General features: G+C 41.8%; 1 protein-coding gene and 1 pseudogene across 1 annotated transcript in view; one reads left to right on the top strand and one right to left on the bottom strand.

Moving 5' to 3' along the window:
• The window catches only part of LOC110300151 (phosphatidylinositol 3,4,5-trisphosphate 3-phosphatase TPTE2-like), an 82,683-nt gene that overhangs the window by 59,910 nt on the left and 2,909 nt on the right, over positions 1 to 19,864 (top strand). Inside the window, exons 21-25 of the mRNA XM_085843492.1 lie at positions 913 to 974; positions 3,030 to 3,110; positions 6,865 to 6,970; positions 10,894 to 10,985; positions 17,406 to 17,498. Coding sequence (XP_085699618.1) covers positions 913 to 974; positions 3,030 to 3,110; positions 6,865 to 6,970; positions 10,894 to 10,985; positions 17,406 to 17,498 — 434 coding nt within the window. The remainder of the gene's footprint in view (positions 1 to 912; positions 975 to 3,029; positions 3,111 to 6,864; positions 6,971 to 10,893; positions 10,986 to 17,405; positions 17,499 to 19,864) is intronic.
• LOC147002488 (U2 spliceosomal RNA) lies at positions 18,511 to 18,660 on the bottom strand (annotated as a pseudogene).

The following is a 19,864-nucleotide window of genomic DNA, read 5'->3' as shown; positions in this document are numbered from 1 at the left end:
AAACAGGCAGACTTTTAAACACCAGGTTAAAAAAAAAAAAAAAAAAAACAATGCCGGGCGTGGTGGCGCACACCTTTAATCCCAGCACTCGGGAGGCAGAGGCAGGCGGATTTCTGAGTTCGAGGCCAGCCTGGTCTACAAAGTGAGTTCCAGGACAGCCAGGGCTATACAGAGAAACCCTGTCTCGAAAAACCAAAAAAAAAAAAAAAAAAAAAAAAAAAACAATAAAAAGAACAAGAAACACACACACATACACACAAAGCCCTTACAAAATTAGAAAACACAATATACAAAACAAAAAAAACAAACAATACCAGTAAGATAAAAATGCCCAAATAAAGCCATATGAAACATAAAAAGACAATCAACAGACACAGCATTGAGTTCATTTTGTGTTAGCCATCTACAGCAGGGCATGGGGCCTAGTCTTAAGCTTCATTTGTATACCCACTGAGACACAAACAAGAGAAAACATGCTAGTTTGTCTTCCTGGGTCTGGGACGCCTCATTCAGAATGATTGTTCCCAGGTTCACTCATTTGGATGAGGAGCCTGGGGCCAGGGGCTCCTAAATTCCTGGACATTCAGACGCCTCTGGGGAGCTGGGAGTTGGGAACGGAGTTGGGTTCTTGGGCTGAGGAGCCCAGGCAGAGGATGGGGAACTCCGAGTTTAGCTCATCAGCAACTGTCCTTAGCTTAGCAGTAATTGTCTGGGAGCACTGAAGGGCCTTCTGCAGGAGACTTAGAAGGCAGATGGTGTGGCTCTGTGGTCCCCACAGTGGTTCTTCACGAGAGAGACAGTCTTTGGTTCCAAACTGTTCATTGATTGGGAACCCCAGCTTCGGCCTCCCACATCTTAGGCCTTGTGTTCCCATTCTTTAAATGACCTTTTTTTTTCTTTCTTTCTTTCTAGGAAGAACTGGTACCATGGTGTGTGCCTGCCTCATTGCCAGTGAAATAGTTTTAAATGCAAAGGTATGAAAAAACATCACTGTACTGTCTCATGCAGATTGGATCTGCTCCTTCTGAACTCTAAGATGTTAGGGTGGTTCTTTGAGTCATGACTCACAGAAGTTAAACTGGAGAGGTGGCTTTTCAGAAACCCTGGATTTAGGACTCCCTTATTTAATATGTGAGTAGTTGCTGGCCTAGCTCTTGCTCTGGGCCAGGTCTTGGCAGGGGTCAGAGAGACAAAAATACTTAAGGGAATGCAAAATATTCCAGTAAATAAGATTTGTCACATTTTAGGCAATATTTTTAAAAATAAAAATTAGTATAGCAATCATGACATATACAATATCAACATTTTCGTAGAGGCGGGGCATAGTAGCTGCAGGATTAAGGTATGATATGTTAAGCCAAGTCATGCAAATGTAACAAGGCTCAGTTAGGCTTGTAGCTGCCTATCCTCATGCCAGCATTCCATATTGAGGCAAGATCTTAAATTCAAGGCCAGCCTTGCTATAGGAGGAAAAAGAAAAGGCAAGAATACTCCACAGTGGTCAAAATGCTGCCCCCCTCTCTCACCACTAACAACATGGCTGCTTCCTTCTTTACAAGAACAATATAAAGATTAATTAGATAAATGTCTTGAAAGGATCCAAGCATCTTTACAATTGGTAAGTCATTCAACGGTGTCACCTTCCAGCTCACAACACCATCTGATTGTCTCTGCTATGTCAAAGTCAACATATGGGAGGCATGAGGGATGTGTGACCTCTTTACACATTGCTGAGCCAACCAGGTGGGCTGGTTCCAATTTCTATAAAACATTTTTACATATATGGAGTGTGTGTGTGTGTGTCTTTCTGTCTGTCTGTCTGTCTAGACAGCTTGTAGAAGTTATAGGAGTTGACTTTCTGTTTCCACTATGTGGGTTCTGGGGATCAAACTCAAAGCATCAGGGCTGGCTGCAAGCTCCTTTTCTCACTGAGCCATCTTGCTTGTCTTGTTTCCACTTCCTGAAACAGGATTCCCAGTCACTTGCCTGCCAGGGGCTGGGAGTTTAGCACTTACAGGATGCACTTCTGAGTACTCTATTCGCCTCTCCTACCGTGTGTAGAAGAGACTCTGGCTTCCAAATGTGCCCTTCTAGAATCCACCCTACTCTCTCTGTTTTTATAGCTTGACACACAGGTTTTGAAAAATGGGTACTTTTTCCTGGTTTTCTGACGCCTATGGGGACTGTGTGTGAGGCTATGCCTGCCCTACGGCGGGGCCAGCTGATTCAATGCCTGGGGGGCCAAAGGTACAGGTGAAAAAAAGGGGTATCCTGGGACAGTGATTTTTAAATTGTAGATCAATAATTAATGAACGATAAGAATCAATTTGATGAGGGGCTGGAAAATGGTTCAGTTGATAAAAAGCCTGTTGAACAAGCATAAGAGCCTGAGACCAGAACCCTAGAATCCACGTAAAAATGTGGCGCAGGGGGTGGTGGGGAGGGAGGCAGGGCATCAGAGAGGGCTGCATTGCTGGAGCTGGTGGGATCCCGCGGAATCAAATCAGTGAAGTCTGAGTTCAGTGAGAGATGGACTCGGAAAGTGAGTTGGAGGGAGTGAGGAGATGGTTTTGTCGAAGGGCATAAGGACCCGCCTTCAGATCCCCAGCACCTATGTTAAAAAAAAAACAAAAACAAAAACAAAAACCACCACGCACCATGATGTGTCCCTGTAACCCCAGCAAGGTGGGGTCTGGGGAAGGAGGTCAGGCTAATTCCAAAGGCGCGCTGGCCAGACAATGTAGCTGATTCAGTGAGACCCTGCAGTCAGCTTTCCCGATTCCCTGGTCAGAATCTGGTCTGTTTCCTGTTTGGAAATGGAAGGGAGAGGAGTTGACCAGATGGTTCCTAGCCTTTCCTGATTTAGCATCCCATGTATCTATGAGTCTTTGGTCTCACAAATACACGTTCCTAACGTGCTGTCCCAACTACGCCATTTGGGATAGCCTCTACGCAGAGACTGTCATCTTTAAGAAGCATCTCTTCACGAGTGAGGTCAAACCTTCGTTGGGTTGTCCCCTTTCCTGTAGGAAAGTCTGTACTTTTTTGGAGAGCGGCGGACAGATAAAAGCAACAGCACGAAGTTCCAAGGAATAGAGACCCCTTCTCAGGTAAGGTCTCTGTTCTGAGGGTTCTGCCACCATACTCGCCATTTATCCCGTGTCCCACCTTCCTGGCTGATGACCATATGGCAGTACTCAGGTGCCATGGGCCAGGCCTTGCTTCCTCCCTGAGGCTCAGAGCCCCACCTCAGATGCCAAGCCATGTGATCAGCCCAGAACATTCTACCTCTCATTTTATCTTTGTTATGGTTTCTAGAGTTCAGGAATTGATTTGCCCTCCCAAGGTAGGAAAGTCCTGAGGTCTAACCACCATATAAAGTTTACCCCACAATTCCCTGAAAGGAATTATCTTTCACTGGTATCTATTCAGACATACAAACAATTCAATCCCTAAACAACAATCACAGGAACTGTTTCTGAATGATTTGTGAATTTGTGTGTGTGTGTGTGTGTGTGCATGTGTGGGGGGTAGTGTGCGGTATGTGTATATGTTTGTGTGGTGTGTGTGTGTGTGTGTGTGTGTGTGTGTGTGTGTGTGTGTGTATACAAGGATATAAGGGTAGAGAGGGAGAGAAATTGTATTTTAAAGAAAATGAGCTGGCCTGGTGGTACACTAATCCTAGCACTTGGGAGGCAGAGGCAGGCAGATCTCTGAGTTCAAGGCCAGCCTGGTCTACAGTGTGAGTTCCATGACAGCCAGGGCTACACAAATAGACCTTGTCTAGAAAAAAATAAAAAAATAAAAAATAAAAATAAGAATAATAAATACTATTATGAGCCAGGCCTGGCAGCTTATGCCTGTAATCCTAGAGAGAGGCAGGGACATCTCAGGTTTGAAGATCACCTAGGCAAGACCTTATCACAAAAGATAATTGTTATTTCATACGTGTGTGTCTGTGTCTATATATCACATTAGATCTACACACTATTATAAAATATCTGCTGTTGCCTTTTGTTCTCTCAAAAAAAGATTTACTATGGAATTTTCCAAACAGTGTATTAATGAGAACTGTTGGTACTCTGGCGAATAGGCGATGAAGCAGTTAAAGGAGGGGTGGCTTGTCTGGCTCAGTTTTGGCTCATTCCCTCCTATCTTTTGGGGCCTGATGGAGGTAGTAGGTGAAGGAGCTAATGTAAACCACAACGCACACACTCTCATGCACAGGCACACACATACATATACACACATACACACACTCACACACACACACAGGCATACACATATACACACTGGCACACATATACACAGACACCCACATACACAGCAGGCATACATATACATACATACATACATACATACATACATAGGCATACACATGCACACTCACACACACACAGGTACCCACAGGCACACACATACACATGCAGGCACACACAGGCACACACTAGGGTAAAGCCCTTTACAGTCACCATACTACCTCAGCAGACATTTCAGCTGACTGTCAGCTACATTCATTCTCCACCTTCTCTCCTCAAACCCGTGGGCACCACTATCCACACTTCCTTTCCCTAAGCCTGAATCTTTTGAAGGAAATTCCATTGACATATCATTTTATCCCACTAGTGTTTCACTGTGACACTTGACATAGGGCACTCTTAAAAACCTCTCAATACCCTCCAGACATAGTGGCACATGCCTCCAATCCCAGTGCTCAGAAGGCAGACTGGTGGATTTCTGTGAATTTAAGGAGACCAGTCCAGTCTACATAGAGAGTCCCAGGACAGACAGGGTGACACAGACAGAGCCTGCCTCAAAACAAAACCAAAATCTCCTTAGTACAGTTTATCAAGCCATTCACAGTCACTTACTGCAGAGGAAGAAAGGAATAGAAGATGATTTGTATGATTGTTTATGGGAGCTGAGTAAGAAAGTGTGTTATAGCCTTAGATCCTAGTACTCACCAAAATGGAAAAGAACATAGCGTTGGTTACATAAGAGAACAGGAGTGCATTTTAAATATTGCTGTATGGATGGAAAGATGGCTCATCATTTAAGAACACTTACTGCTCTGCAGATGACCTGGGCTCTATTTGCCCATCTACATGTTGACATACAGCCATCTGTCACTTCATTCCAGGGGATCTAACACCCTCTTCTGACCTCCAAGGCCACCAGGCATGCTTGTAGTATGCATACAAACATCCAGTCAAAACCTTCATACATATAAATAATATTAAAAAATAAAAAACCCAATGTGCTATGAAAGAGCACACATGTCAGAATGTGTGTTGCATGATGTCATGTGTACACAGTTCTATAACACACAAAACCGACTTGCAGCTGAAATGTCAGGACAGAAACGACCACCAGAAAGGGCACTGATGACCTCAGGCCTAACGGGTAGATCAAACCTGGCTAAAATATCGTACATTAAAGGCTACCATCTCCACTCTCCCAGGAGACTTGCATTACATAGCTCTGTGTATAGGATGGCCTGTCTTGCCCATTTCACTGTCTGAAATGTTTCCTTAGGAGCCCCAGGCAAGAAAAACCTATAAACAAATTATTGTCTCATATGCACATGAAACTATTTAAGGAAGAGTGAATTAATAATTGCAGCATGTTTTGAAATGAGTGAAATAGAAGGGCACCTGAACAAATAAATTAGGAAGTGAATATAGAGCAAGAACTCAACAGCAGAGCAGTGGGGACAAGATCACAGCTGCCCGGCTATATCCTGACCAATTCACTTTCCTTGATCTCTTTCAGTAAAGCACAGTGGACATTAAAACCCTGGATACAGTGTAGAAAACACATCTCAAGATCAAATGTGCATGACAATAAGATGATTCAGTGGGTAAAAGTGCTTGCTGCCAATCTGATAACCTGTGTTGAGGTCTAAGAGCCCCCCTGGTAGGAAAAGAAATGAGCTGGATCCTGTAGCCTGACTGATGTATGATGAATATGAGCACAATGGCGTTGACAAGTGCAGTAGTGCATGAATGCGCTTCTATCCTGAGTGGTGGATATTGAGCCATTCTCAGAGGCTTCCCAGGATCATGAGTGTGCCACTGAGGAGAGAAAATGATCATGACATGGCAGGGAGCTGGTCAAAACAATATAGACTCTAACAAGTGTCTTGGAACAAGTGATGAGCAAAGAAATCATGGTCTTCAAAAAGAACGTACACATATAGATCCAGAGGTGAGGAATCACAGGGGCAGCTGAACATTTGGAGGCCACAGAACCCATTGGCCAGCCACGCTAGCTAAATGCATAAACTGCAAGTTTACTAGAGACCTTGTATCAAAATCGAGTTCTAAGCCAGCTTAGTCTACATAGCAAATTCCAGGCCAGCCAGGGCTACACATTGAGACTTTCTCTCGATGATGATGATGATGATGATGATGATGATGATCCACAAAGATACCCAGCACCAATCTGTGAGTACCCACATCCATATAGATATAGATCAATCTCGCATGCACAAAAACAACACAGGAACCCATATGTAAACATTGGCTCCTCTCATGTTAGCTCATTCACCACAGCACCAAACTCTGTCTTTATTTTTCTTGGTAGATATTCAGTAATGAGGCAACATATATGAAATATGCCCAACTACATAGTAGCATACTACAGTTGTTTCCTTACTGTAACTGTACCTGACAAACTGTGTGTGTGTGTGTGTGAGAAAGAGAGAGAGACAGAGACAGAGACAGAGACAGAGACAGAGACAGAGACAGAGGAAGAAGAGGAAAAGGAGAGAGAGATTGGGGGAGCAAGAAAGGAGAAAGAATTAATTATGCTGACCTTAGACTTTTTCTCCCCACTTAAACTGAGGCCTCTGTTGCTTTGCAGAATAGATATGTGAAATATTTTGAAAAACTGAAAATTAACTACCAACTAACTCTCCCTCCAAAAAAAGTACTCGTGATAAAAAGATTGGTCGTTTATTCCATTCATGGTAAGTGCTTTGTTAGAACTGTGGGGTTGGGCTGAGGGCCAGCATTTTCATGTTTGGGGGGGGGGGTGGCTGTTTAGGTGTGTCACACATGAACTCCTACCTCTGCAGTTGCCCACAGGCCATGTGAGGGCTTGGTGACAGCTCCTAAATGTCTGTCTCTTCCCTTCCCTTCCCTTCATTGGTTGGTGTGAGGTTTCAGGAGACATCCCTTGTCCCCTCTCCTTGCTTCTTTGACCTCAGTCCAGGGTAGACGTTTGGAGAGGCAGGGAAAGATCACCCTGGGCACTTGACAACGTTTCTTCCTCCCCTTATTAGAGTTCACCCTGCAGAGGCATCCCTGTGGAGTTCCTTCACCTGCCCTTTTGGAGACCTTTGTTCTTATCATCTGATTTTTTTTTCTTTTCAATTGTTTCTGGTTTTTTTTTTTTTAAGATTTTTATTTATTTATTATATGTAAGTACACTGTAGCTGTCTTCAGACACTCCAGAAGAGGGCGCCAGATCTCGTTACTGATGGTTGTGAGCCACCATGTGGTTGCTGGGATTTGAACTCTGGACCTTCAGAAGAGCAGTCGGGTGCTCTTACCCACTGAGCCATCTCACCAGCCCTGTTTCTGTTTTTTTATTTTATTTTTTGTTTTTTCTTAATTAATCATTTTATTAGTTTACATTTCAAATGATATCCCCCTTCCCAGTTACTCCTCCAAAAATCCCCATCCCATTCCCTCTCTCCCCTCTCCCCTTTGTCTCTATGAGGGTGCTCCTCACCCACTCCCACCTCAATGCTATCTGATCTTTATCTACCCTTTCTCCTCCTACTACAGCCTCCACTGCATCTCCATCATGATGCCTTAAATACCCAGTCAGCCAGTGTTTTATTTATTGTCATATAACTTCTGAACCTTAAGAGTCTTGTGTCAGCAGAGTCCTGAGTGCTGGATGCCATGGGAACCACTACCTGCACCAGCATCCTCCAGGAGACGGAGGATGCCTTCTGAGCCGCACAAAATAAGATCTAGATGTATAGCCTCTGATACTTGCCAAATTCTGCCTCTTAAGACTGTTTACATACCATTGTTTACATTGGAAACTTTAAGGAATACCTACATATTTGTCTAGATTTCTCTCTTCTTCAAATAAATTTCAACCTATTGTTTCTAGGTAGATTTCTAACAGAGCATAATACAAGTAGTCTCCTGTCCTAGCAGGAGAAGGCCTGGGTGCTTAAGTGAGCAGCTGTCTGTGGAAAGGCTTTGAGGACAGACAGCAAAGTCCATTGTTAATGCTTCCTGGGACCTGTAAGACCCATGAGAATCATGAAGGGGAGGTGATAGCATCTGCTTCAGTGGCTGGCCTCACTTACCATTTCCAACTGTGGAAGACCCCACCAGAGGGAGGACAGAAGCTACCTTGTCTGATGAGCAATAGAAAGATGGCAGTGCCTCCCTCAACTTCCTTTCCATCGGCGTCAGGGCTTAGGAAAAAGATCTGCACTGCTGAATTCTGTACCACAAAAGGTGGCACCTTCTGCAGGTGGAACAGTTTGTTTTCCTAAGAAATGTAAAAGGCAACCATAACATCAAAGCTAGCTACATAACAGACTGTTTAATATTTGAGTGTATTCTATGCCCCAATTTCCTCTTCATCAGCAACAGGCAATAGCTCATCTATACAAATATCTATGAGCACTAACTTTATACGTGGCCAAGAGACATTTAGTCACACAAGGTTTTGATGCAGTTCTCTAATATGAACATTAAGAATAAAAATCGTTCCTTAAATATGCTGATTACAAAGGTTCTAATGTGTTCGAGTATCTCATACTCAGCCTGATATCTGAGCATGAGACTACAATTTCCCTCAATAATATTTTCATGTTTATTTAAACCCTGTGGAGACATTGTTGATATAAAACTATAAAGTTTTATAGTTTTATTCAAAGACAAGAGGAAGTAACACAGACTTACATGAAATTTCCTGTAAAGTCTAGCAGGGCATTTCATGGGCTTGATTTCCTAATTTTTATTTGACGTAAATCAGGGGCCTTTAAGTACCACCCAGCAAGATTGCTCATGAAGACTTGTGGACAGAAGCTTGAATATGCAACCCTAGTCTTAGAAATTAGGATTGGTCAAGCTTTACAGAATAGATTCCAGGAGGCATACATGTCAGGGTAACATTTATATTACAGCATCCTTGGTAATAACCAGTCTTATTTTTAAATAAAAATCATCTTCCCTTAAAGAATCAGGTCAAAATAGAAATGGAATGGGAGGGAAAGGCATAAAAGACTCGAAAGCAGACGGTCTTGTGCAGCATGGCTGCTCGAAGTTATGAGGTCTTCTTCTCTCTTTGAGCTGTTTTTTTGTTTATTTGTTTGGTTGGTTAGTTGGTTTTTGTTTGTTTTTTTGGTTTTTTTTGTTTTTGTTTTTCAAGACAGGGTTTCTCTGTATAGCCCTGGTTGTCCTGGAACTCACTTTGTAGACCAGGCTGGCCTTGAACTCAGAAATCCGCCTGCCTCTGCCTCCCAAGTGCTAGGATTGAAGGCGTGCGCCACCACATCTGGCTTCTTTAAGCTGTTTTATAATTCCTTACTTTGCAGAAAATCAACATCACAGATAATTTGTCCATAGTAATGTAAGTTGTGCCCAGTAGCTTGGCTTAGTCCCATCCGTCCTTCCCTACCTGCCTGCTCGTGAGTAGGACTTGGAAGCCCTGTACCTTTTCGGTTATTTGTTTTTCTTTTGTTTTTAAGTCATGAAGATCTATTACGCAACTTGAAAGTTTTAAGTGTGTGGGAGCTGAAGGGCTTAGATGAGCCCCCTTTGTTACCATGTGATAAGGGTTTTTAAACTTCATATAGATCTATTTTTTTAAAGATTTATTAATTATTATATATAAGTACACTGTACCTGTCTTCAGACGTGCCACGAGAGGGCATCAGATCTCATTATGGGTGGCTGTGAGCCACCATGTGGTTGCTGGGAAGTGAACTCAGGACCTTTGGAAGAGCAGTCAGTGCTCTTACCCGCTGAGCTATCTTGCCAGTCCACCCCCCTTTTTTTAAGTTCTATTTTTTATTCTATCATTTATATTCACTGCACATGATACTGTATTACATAAAACACTTTCATACATGTACATGCCAGTTTTATATATTTTTGTTTCTGGTAGACATTAGTGGACTTTGGTAGTGAATGTGCAGAGGAAACCGAGGCCAGAGTCTAAAATTCATGATAATTTAGTAAGATGGTATTAATGAAACATTAAATGTGAAGAAAACAGAATGTCAGGTAGACCATCAGGATGATTGTGACTTCCTTAGAATATTTGCTAAAGCAAATGAAGAAGGTTCACTGGAGGCTTTCAGAGCCAGGTATTTGGGGGGTTGATAGAGGAAGGGGGGCCATTAGAACTAGAAAGAGGAACATAAGACCACTTGTTTAAAAATTTATAGTGCACTAAAGGAAGTCTGAATTCGGCCACCCTGAACTTTCCTAGAGATTGCTTTAGGAACCAGACTTAGAGTAAAACAAGAGGCATTTAGAAAACTAACTTTAAATATCATGATTGAAAATCCAAGAAAGTCTGCAAGCCACCTTACCTGGGGTTTTCCCTAGCAAGACAAAACCATGACATTCTAACTTGTAGAAACTAAATTCATTCTCTCTCTCTCTCTCTCTCTCTCTCTCTCTCTCTCTCTCTCTCTCTCTCTCTCTCTCTCTCTCTCCCTCACCTCATAAATTCTACTTTAGCTGGCAAAATCAAGCTTTTGAAGTCTTTCTCTTCAAAAACAAAGTCTACACAAAGCCAGATGATCCAACATGGCCACACTGCACAGTGAGGTCACTATTCTCAAGCTATAATGCCAACAGAAAAGACGTTTTGGGTTTTAACAAGTGTGCATTTTCCACTTTCACTCAGGCGTTGGAAAAGGCGACGGAAGTGACCTAGAAGTACAAATCATAATGTGGCAGGAGACTGTTTTTTCCTGTTGTCATTCCAAGAATTGCATGGTAAGAGAAAACACATGAGCTGAAACTTCTGGTGTTTCAGTTCTGCTTCTGTGTGCAAGATATGTATAGGGTATAAGTGTGGGCGTGGGTGCAAGCACGTGTGCACATGGAATCCAGAGGTCAAAGATGGGTGCTTCTTCAACAGCTATCCACCTTAATTTTTGAGACTGAGTCTTTTATTGCTCCTGGCACTTGCTAATTCAGCAAGACCAGGGATCATTCTGTCTCCGCATCCCTGATGCGAGGGTTACAGGGTCAAAGCACCACACCCAATTTAGGTGCTGAGGCTGCAAACCCTGGTCCTCCTGCTTACCCGACAGGCACTTGGTCAATCAAGCAATTTTCCTAGCCCTGGTATTTAATTGAAAATACAATGTCAAAATAGCGTGTTCATTCACTGAGCCACAAAGAGATGCTTGTTGCTCTCCAGTTAGGGTCCAACTTGGTGATGCTTGGTTCAGATGCAAACCAGAGCTTGCTTCGTCTCTCTGTTCAGAATGAGCAAATCTCATTTTCTTTAAATCCTGGCTCAGTCTTGCTTTGTCTTTCCTATAATGCTTGAGTGCACTCCCACGATCTATCATGGTTGTAAATTTATGTCATATTTACATTGATGTCAGCTTCGGTCTTCTTGTTTCCAGGTACTTAAAAAAAAATCACCTAGGATCTTCTAGAGATACACATTCCTAGGTTGTTCTCTCAGAGTACAAGTCAGGAAATCGTAGGCCCAGGCATCGTACCAGGTATAGCTCTATCCTTAGTGATCTTGTCACTCAGATGTTCTGTGGATTTGTCTCCTGAGAAACAGGGAGTTTATGAACTAGAAAGAAACCTCTTTCCCTCAAGCAATGGGAGCTGAGAGGTGATGTTTAGATAACAAGTTGAAAACCGCCTGGGGTGATGAGAGGCCTTTGAAGCAGCAGCATGGTGGTTTGGCTGAGGATGGCCCCGTAGGTTCATATGCTGACCAGTTGGGGGAGCTGCTTGGCAAGGATTAGGAGGCGTGATCACTGCAGGTGGCCTCGAGCTTTCAGAAGCCCATACCAGGCCTCCTGCCTTATGATTAGGGTGGAGAGTCTCGGCTCAGCTCCTGCTCCAGTGCCATGCTCCCCAGCATACTGATCATGGACCAACTTTCTGAAACTATTAGCAAGCCCCATATGAAATGCTTTTCCCCGTGAGTGGCCTTGGTCGTGGTATCTCTTCATAGCAGCAGGACAGTGACTAAGACAAACAGTAAGAACAGTTAATCTGTGGATCCAAAAAAGTAAACTTAGAGAATGACACCTTAGGGTCTTGTTTTATGGTTAACACCATTCCCCGGCCACATACAGTTCTTCTTTGTTATTAGCACCCACTCATACCCGATTCTGGATGCCCCGTTCTTTGCAAACACTCAGTTCTTGGTTGGACTTAGCATTCCCTTTCTTTACATTGTAATTTGTTCTTGTATTGACTTTATGGGTGTTTGTGAGCACTCACTGTGTGGTTGCTGCAAAGTCTGTAATGTGGGCAGTCTTCATCCCGGTGATTAAAATGCATCTTACAAGGGAACTTTTCCCTGCTTCCATATATGGGACCCGTATTTGCCCACTCGGATCTAAAGATGTGATATTGTCCTTGATTCTTTTCTGCAGTACCTAAGTTAATAATTCTTCTTGGCCACGCCTTTGAAGTTTCTCCTTTACTCCTCTCTCTGCTCAGACCTTTGTTTGCCCACATCTAAGTTTCTACACTAGTCTCCTCACGATATCCTCTGTATGAGATGTAACATGGAAGTCCTAAACTATGCACCCTGAAATACTGTCTCACTGTGAAAAGCTGTAGGTAAAAAATAGGGTGTGTAGTACACCAGGGGTCAAATCCACGGACCTCTCTTTGGCTCTATTTATATGCATTTATTTGTTTTTTGTTTGTTTTTGTAGATGTGTGTGTATGAGTAAATTTCTCGCTTAGTTCTACTTTTTATATACCTCAGAGTTTTGTTGTGTTGTGGTTTCATTTCTGTTTAGTTTCAAGAACTAAAACAAAAACCTTTCTTGATATCACTGAGTACTGTGTTAATATCTATGTTTGTGGTTTTATTAGAAATTGTTTTAGTTTTGATTTTAAGCTTCACTACATTGTGGCCACATAGGATATACAGTTATTTCCATTATTTTTGTGTTTACCAGGTTGTGGTTTTTAATCCCACCCAGTAGTATATAGTTTATTTTAGAGAAAGTTCCATGAACTGCTGAGTCAAATATATATTCTTTGGTGTTTGGGTAGAATACTCAGCAGATGCCTGCTAGATCCATTTGAGATGTCTGATGTCATACATACAATTCCAATTATATGTATATTGAGTATTTTTGTCTGTATATTTTTGTCCAAATTATCTTTCTGTTGGAGAAAGTGAATTATGGAAGTCAGTCTCCTATTATTAATTGAGTTGGGGTTAATCTGTGTTTAAAGTTCAGTGGTCACACACACATACACACACAATTGGGTGCCTTGGGTGCCTGTGAAATCGTCTCAGATTAATATCTTCCTGAATAGTAGTTCTCTTGATAAGAATGACATAATCTTCTTTAGAATATATTAGTTTGAAGTCTATTTGGTTACATGTTAGGACAGCAACTCTAGTCCTATTTTCTTTTGATAATTTTTTCTAGCCTTTCACTCTTGTTTGTTTTTTGAGACAGGTTTTCTCTGTATAGCTCTGGCTGTCCTGGAAATCACTCTATAGACCAGGCTGGCCTTGAACTCAGAAATCCTCCGGCCTCTGCCTTCCAAGTGCTGAGATTAAAGGTGTGCACCACCACTGCCCGGCTAGCCTTTCACTCTTAGCCAGTGTCTGGCCTTGAAGATAAATGGGGTTTCCTGTAAACAACTCAAAGATAGATTCTATTTCTTCATTCAATCAACTTGTGTCTTTTGCTTGAGAAGTTTAGGCCATTTATATTTAAAGCTACTGTTGAAAAAAAAATGTGCTCATTGTTTGTACAGTGTATTATATTTTTTCCTGTATTTTGTGCTCCATTGACTATAGATTCATTTATTTTCCTTCTGTACCCTCCTTTTCCATATGTGCCACACCCCCATTTCTTAATATACCTCCTTTTAAATTAATTTTTAATTTAAAACTTTCTTATATTAGAAATAGATTTTTTTCTTTATATAACACACTTATGAGATAAAGAACCTCCAAAGATGCCATTCAGTTCATCTTGTGTTGGCCATCTGGGCATTGACCACTGGGCATGGAGCTGGCTTTAAGAGTGGTTTGTATACCCAGTGAGATGCCATTGGAGAGAACTAATTTTTCATTTGCAAGTGATTATCAATAGGAGATAGCTTCTGGGTTAAGGATGTGGGCTTACATGCAACTTTCCTCTCAGTGAGGACCCCATCTGGTACAGAACCATGCAGGCCATGCATGCTGCCAGAGTCTCTGTGAGTTTGCAAGTGCCTTGGTCCAGCTGTGTTTAGAGGGCCTTGTTCCTTGTGTGTCCTCCACCCCCTCTGGCGGCTCTGATAGTCTTTCTGCTTCCTATCCTGCTGTTCCCTGAGCCCCAGGGGAGGGATTTGATGAAGAAATCCCATTTAGTTAAGCCTGAGTGCTGCAAGGTCTCTCTCATCGACCAGCCTTGGGTCTCTGTATTTTTTCCCATCTACTTCGGGAGGAAGCTTCTCTGATGATGGCTGAGCAAGACACTGATCTGATTTCCTGGCAGGCGTTTTTCTTTACCCTCTTAAATGCTTATTCCTCCCTTCAGTCTGAAGTATTCCCTATTGGGCTAGCTTGTTGGAAATGAATTCTTTTAGCCTGCTTATATCATGGAAAGTTGTTTCTCCTTCAAGTATGGCTGATAATTTTGCTGGGTATAATAATCTGTGTTGACACCCGGGTTCTCTTGATTTCTTGATTTTAAAATTTGAGATTATATTTCTCCCTTCTCTTCCCTCTTTTCAAACCTTCCCACTTGCCCCTCTTTTCTCTCACTCAAATTTATAACCTCTTTTCCTCATTAATTGTTATTGCATGTAAATATGTATATTTATACGCATGTATGTTTATAAATATAACTGGTTCAGTCTATATAATGTTACTTGTATGCATATTTTCAGGGCTGAACATCTGATATTGAATAACCAGTTTGTGTGTTCTTCCCTGAAGAAGACACCTCTCCCACTCCCAGCTTGTCTCCATTGCCTGGAACTCTTTGTGTAGGGTATAGGCCTCACAGGCTTTTCTCTGCCCACTTTGGCATGCTTATTAGTGTCCTCCTTGTTCAGCTTATTTTTGGCCACTCATATTGGTGAAATTTTATGGGTATAGCTTCCGACATTACTAGGAGAAAGGGCATCACAGCAAACTTCTTGATCTTATGGCTCCTACAATCTTTCTGCTCCCTCTTCCACAATGTCCCACGACTTTACCAGCACACCTAGGTTTCCAGTACTAGTTATTTTCCCTCTTGTTGAATGAGGCTTAAGTCCAATTAAAGAATTGTTGGTTACTGCCAAAGCATGAGTGCCATAAGCATCTAAGATGGGTAGGGCTGAGGTTGCCTCCCTCCGTTGGACGTTTACATGGCACCTCTGATGGCCTTTGTGTTCTTTTAGAGCTTGAAATACATTGCTCCAGGATCATCTGGGCTTTTGAAGTTTCCATTGATAATGTAGCTCTCATTTTGATGTTTTTCCTTTATATATGATTTGTAGCTTTTCTCTGGCAGTTTCCAATACCCATTCTTGGTTCTAGAAATTCTAATTTAACTACAATATGCACACTAAACTCATTTTCTGGTCCTGTGTATTAGGTGATATGTGTGCTTTCTGTATTGATCTTGTTGAAAACATGGTCTATGTCACCAGAAAATCTTCTCCATTTATGCCTATAATTAAATAATATAAATTAAATAATATATTTCATGGAAAATTAAAGTTCTGCATATTCCTTTGTTTTTCTAATTTCTCCATATTCTTTGCTTGAGTGGTCCAACTCTTCTATTCTACCCTCAAGTCTTGACATTCTGTCTTCTGTCTGTTCTGTTTTGCTGGTCTATCCTTCCCCTGGGTTTTCTAACTGGATTATTGAGTTTTTCAATTGCATCTTCATTTCACTTTGGGTTTTCTTCAGTATTTCTATCTTTTTACTGTACGTTTTAGATCCTGACTTTTCTTTGTCATTTCATGTTTGTATTTTCTTGGACTTCACTTAATTTACATTTATTGATATACTTGTGGCTTTCTTAAGCTGAGTTTCTTGATCATAAACATGGTTATGTCTAATTCTATATCCCAGGTTCATTGAGGTAATTCTCATTGGCGAACATTCATTTTGTATTTGTTGTATTTTTGCAAAATGACCAGGGCATATGGATTTCTTCCTTTGGTTTTATATCAGATATGGGATTCTGGTCTTCTCTGTTTAGTAAAGCTTGGTTTTGTTGCTGTTGCCCAAGCATGGTTGATTTTAGATCAGCTATGAAGAGTTAGTAGGTCAATTCCTTGGTTGCTCTGTGTTTTAAGATTTTTGTTTTATGTGTATGGGTGTTTTGCATATACATACATGTGTTGTATATCATGTACATGCAGTGCCCAGAAAAAAACCAAAATAAGGTATCAGATTCCTACTGAAGTTACAGATAGTTGTCAGCCCCCGTACAGGTGCTGAGACCCTAATCCAAGTTCTCTGAAAGAATGGCTAGTACTTACAACTGCTGGGCCATCTCTTCAACCCCTCAGTGTTGGTTTTTAACTAGAGGGATGGCCACAAACACATATGAATGGGACTCATGGCTGGGTCTGCCTGGGCACTACTCAAGCTATGCATACAAGTGTGAAGTTTGTGCAGGTGAGCTGTCATCTAAGGTACCCAACCAAGTTAGGCTGATGCACAGGCTATGACACCAAGATTAGGCCTGGGGTTTGGGTATGGCAGAGCTAGGTGATGTTCTGTGACAACTTACCAGGCTAGGGCAGTCCACAGAGAGCTAGGCCTGAGCATCGGGGATGGTGTATGTGATTGAGGTTGCAAGAACTCACCAGGATAGGTGGACAGGACACAAAGGCTGCACAACCAGCGCTAAGCATGGGTTTGGAGATGGCATGTCTACTGTGTTTTTTAAAAAAGGTTTTAACATACGAAAAGTAGATGGGTGTCTGTCCAACTGTAATGCTTTCCTGGTAATCTCTATTATATCAACTACTGTGCCTTTTAGCAATGTCCCACCATAGCCTTCAAGAGATGTAGAGTTCATTTAAACAACTAAGTTACAATTTCATAGGGAGATTAACATCTGCTTATAAACATGAAATAACTAGGCTGTGACATCAAGAATACTTGATAATTTAGGGAGTAAGAGTGGACTTCACCTTTGTACTTATTAGCTGGGCATATACTTCTGAATTTTATATTTTTGTCCACAGATATTTCATGACCCTGAAACCGACAGAGCAATAATCAATGTGTTCCATTGCCCGGCTCTATACGATGATGTGAAAGTGAAATTTCTCTCTCCGGTGAGTAATCAAGATGTAGCTTGCTCTTGTCTAGTCTTCTCCTTTTCTCTTAGTTTTTTGAGTCCAGGTTGGGCTCGAAACTTATCATATAACCCAGGCTAGCCTCGAACGTGTGATCCTTCTGGCCTCAGCCTCCTGAGTGCTGGGATTACAAATTTGTGTCACCCAACATGACTCTTTTTAGTCAAGTCTTTTGAATGATTTTGGTTTGGGATTTCCTTTGCCACAATTCCCAGAGCCGGGCAGTGGTGGTACACACCTTTAATCCCAGCACTCGGGAGGCAGAGGCAGGCAGATTTCTGAGTTCGAGGCCAGCCTGGTGTACAGAGTGAGTTCCAGGACAGCCAGGGCTATACAGAGAAACCCTGTCTCAAAAAACTAAGAAAAACTAAAAAAAAAAAAAAAAAAAGACAGATGTCAGCCCATGGCCAAGAAACCAGAGGAAAGCAACAAATGAAAATTGTAACTTTTCCCCTAACATAACATACATAGTATTTTATTCATATTTTGTAAATTCTATATAATAAACATATATTAATTTTTCAAATAAGATGAAAACAGCTTGATTTTTAAAAACCAAAAGTACTATAGAGTAGTAATTACATGTTTGTTTTGTATCTTTAAAACACATGTAGCCACTGGGAGGACAGGCATATGTCTTTCATCCCAGCACTCAGGAAACAGAGCAGGTGCATCTCTGTGGGTTTGAGTCCAGCCTGGTCTACATTGTGAGTTCCAAACCTCCTGGGCTACATAGTGAGTCTCTGCCTCCCCAAAACCCACAAACACCAATAACATAACATACTTAAAAAAGATTTTAAGCTGGGCGTGGTGGCACACGCCTTTAATCCCAGCACTTGGGAGGCAGAGGCAGGCGGATTTCTGAGTTCGAGGCCAGCCTGGTCTACAGAGTGAGTTCCAGGTTGGGCCAGGGCTACACAGAGAAACCCTGTCTCGAAAAACAACAAAAAACAAACAAACAAACAAACAAAAGATTTTAAACTTACCTTTGAATTGATAGACAATATAAGTTTTATTCATCTAATCCTGCCTTATGAAAAATAGGAATGTCTTCCATTGTCATTACTCAGAACATCTTAAGCATGTATTTTATATATATATGCAATTATACTTGATCTTAGCCAAAAGGCCGAGAAGCGATGTATATGCAATTATAAACATATGTATTTTATACATATAAGTACATAATTCATAATTCATGCAGTTATAAATGTTATGTCTGGGCATTTACTGCATGTAGCAAACTTTAAGAATGAAACTTTGTAGTTTCACTTTTTATAAAACTCTTAATCTGAACTACAAACAACTCTGTTAGTCGGCTTAAAATGTCTCTTGCCTTTTCTATCCTCTGCCTATTCTCTGTTAGCTACTCCAACTATGACTATGTAGAGGCACCTGACTCGAGTAGTTCCTATATAGGCTGGCTGCCATTGAATAATGGAGCCACCCCGAACTGTCATTGTCAGACAGCCATTTCTAACTAAAGACAATAATGGAAGTGCCATTTGTGAGGGGTGCTCACAGCAGCAGCCTGAGGACTCTCTAAAGATCAGCCAAAGCCTAGACTTTTAGAGACTGACCTGAGTCAAACCAGGACTCATGGGTCTGGGGCAGAAAGGAAATTGGGGACCAGGGAATATGAACCAGAACTGGTGTTAATGACGATACTGGAATATACATTTTAAGAGTAGGGATTAGAAGCAGGAAAAGCATCCGGAAACAAAGCATGGGAACAGGCTCTCTGAGAGTGACATCATTTCAGTAGTCCTATCTTGGTGGCCCTTAAGCATATTGTGAAAAGGTTGTTTGGAACCTTAATGAGAAAATAGGGTGGTTCCTGGGTGACCATCTGACTGGTTGATAATGGGTAAGCTCACAGGAGTACCAAAACTTATCAATAGTGCAGAAAGGGGCAGTCAGAAGGACTAATTCCCTTCCCAGCATCACTACACTCAGCCTTAAGCCTGGTTCATTGCTACTTTAACATGAAGTCTCTACATAAAGGAGCAGAATCTCTATGAACAACCTGCATCACAAATGTTTACTGTCAGAAAGCTTGCCTCCCAGCTGGCAAGAGGCTTCGAGCGGGATGATGGGGATCCTTCCCACCTCATGGCCCCGCATTTCCCCCATCTTTCTTTCTGGCATGGTAAGGAAGGCCTGGGGACCTCGGTAATACGCAGCCTCTGCGATCATCAAAGCCAAAACATCCCAAAAATACAGGGTTGTGTTTTTAAATCATCATCTTTGATAGTTATTTAGTAGCGCTTCCCCTTGCTGAATCAGTAAGAAATGTTTTGTTTTTTCCTTTAGCTTAGTTTTGAGACTTCTCTCTGGAAATCAGC

This window comes from Mus caroli, unplaced genomic scaffold, assembly GCF_978045245.1.
Source record: "Mus caroli unplaced genomic scaffold, Mus_caroli_1 scaffold_10, whole genome shotgun sequence".
Classification (NCBI taxonomy): Eukaryota; Metazoa; Chordata; class Mammalia; order Rodentia; family Muridae; genus Mus; species Mus caroli.
The sequence above is the reverse complement of the archived record's forward strand: the minus strand, read 5'-3'. Positions and strand labels throughout refer to the sequence as shown.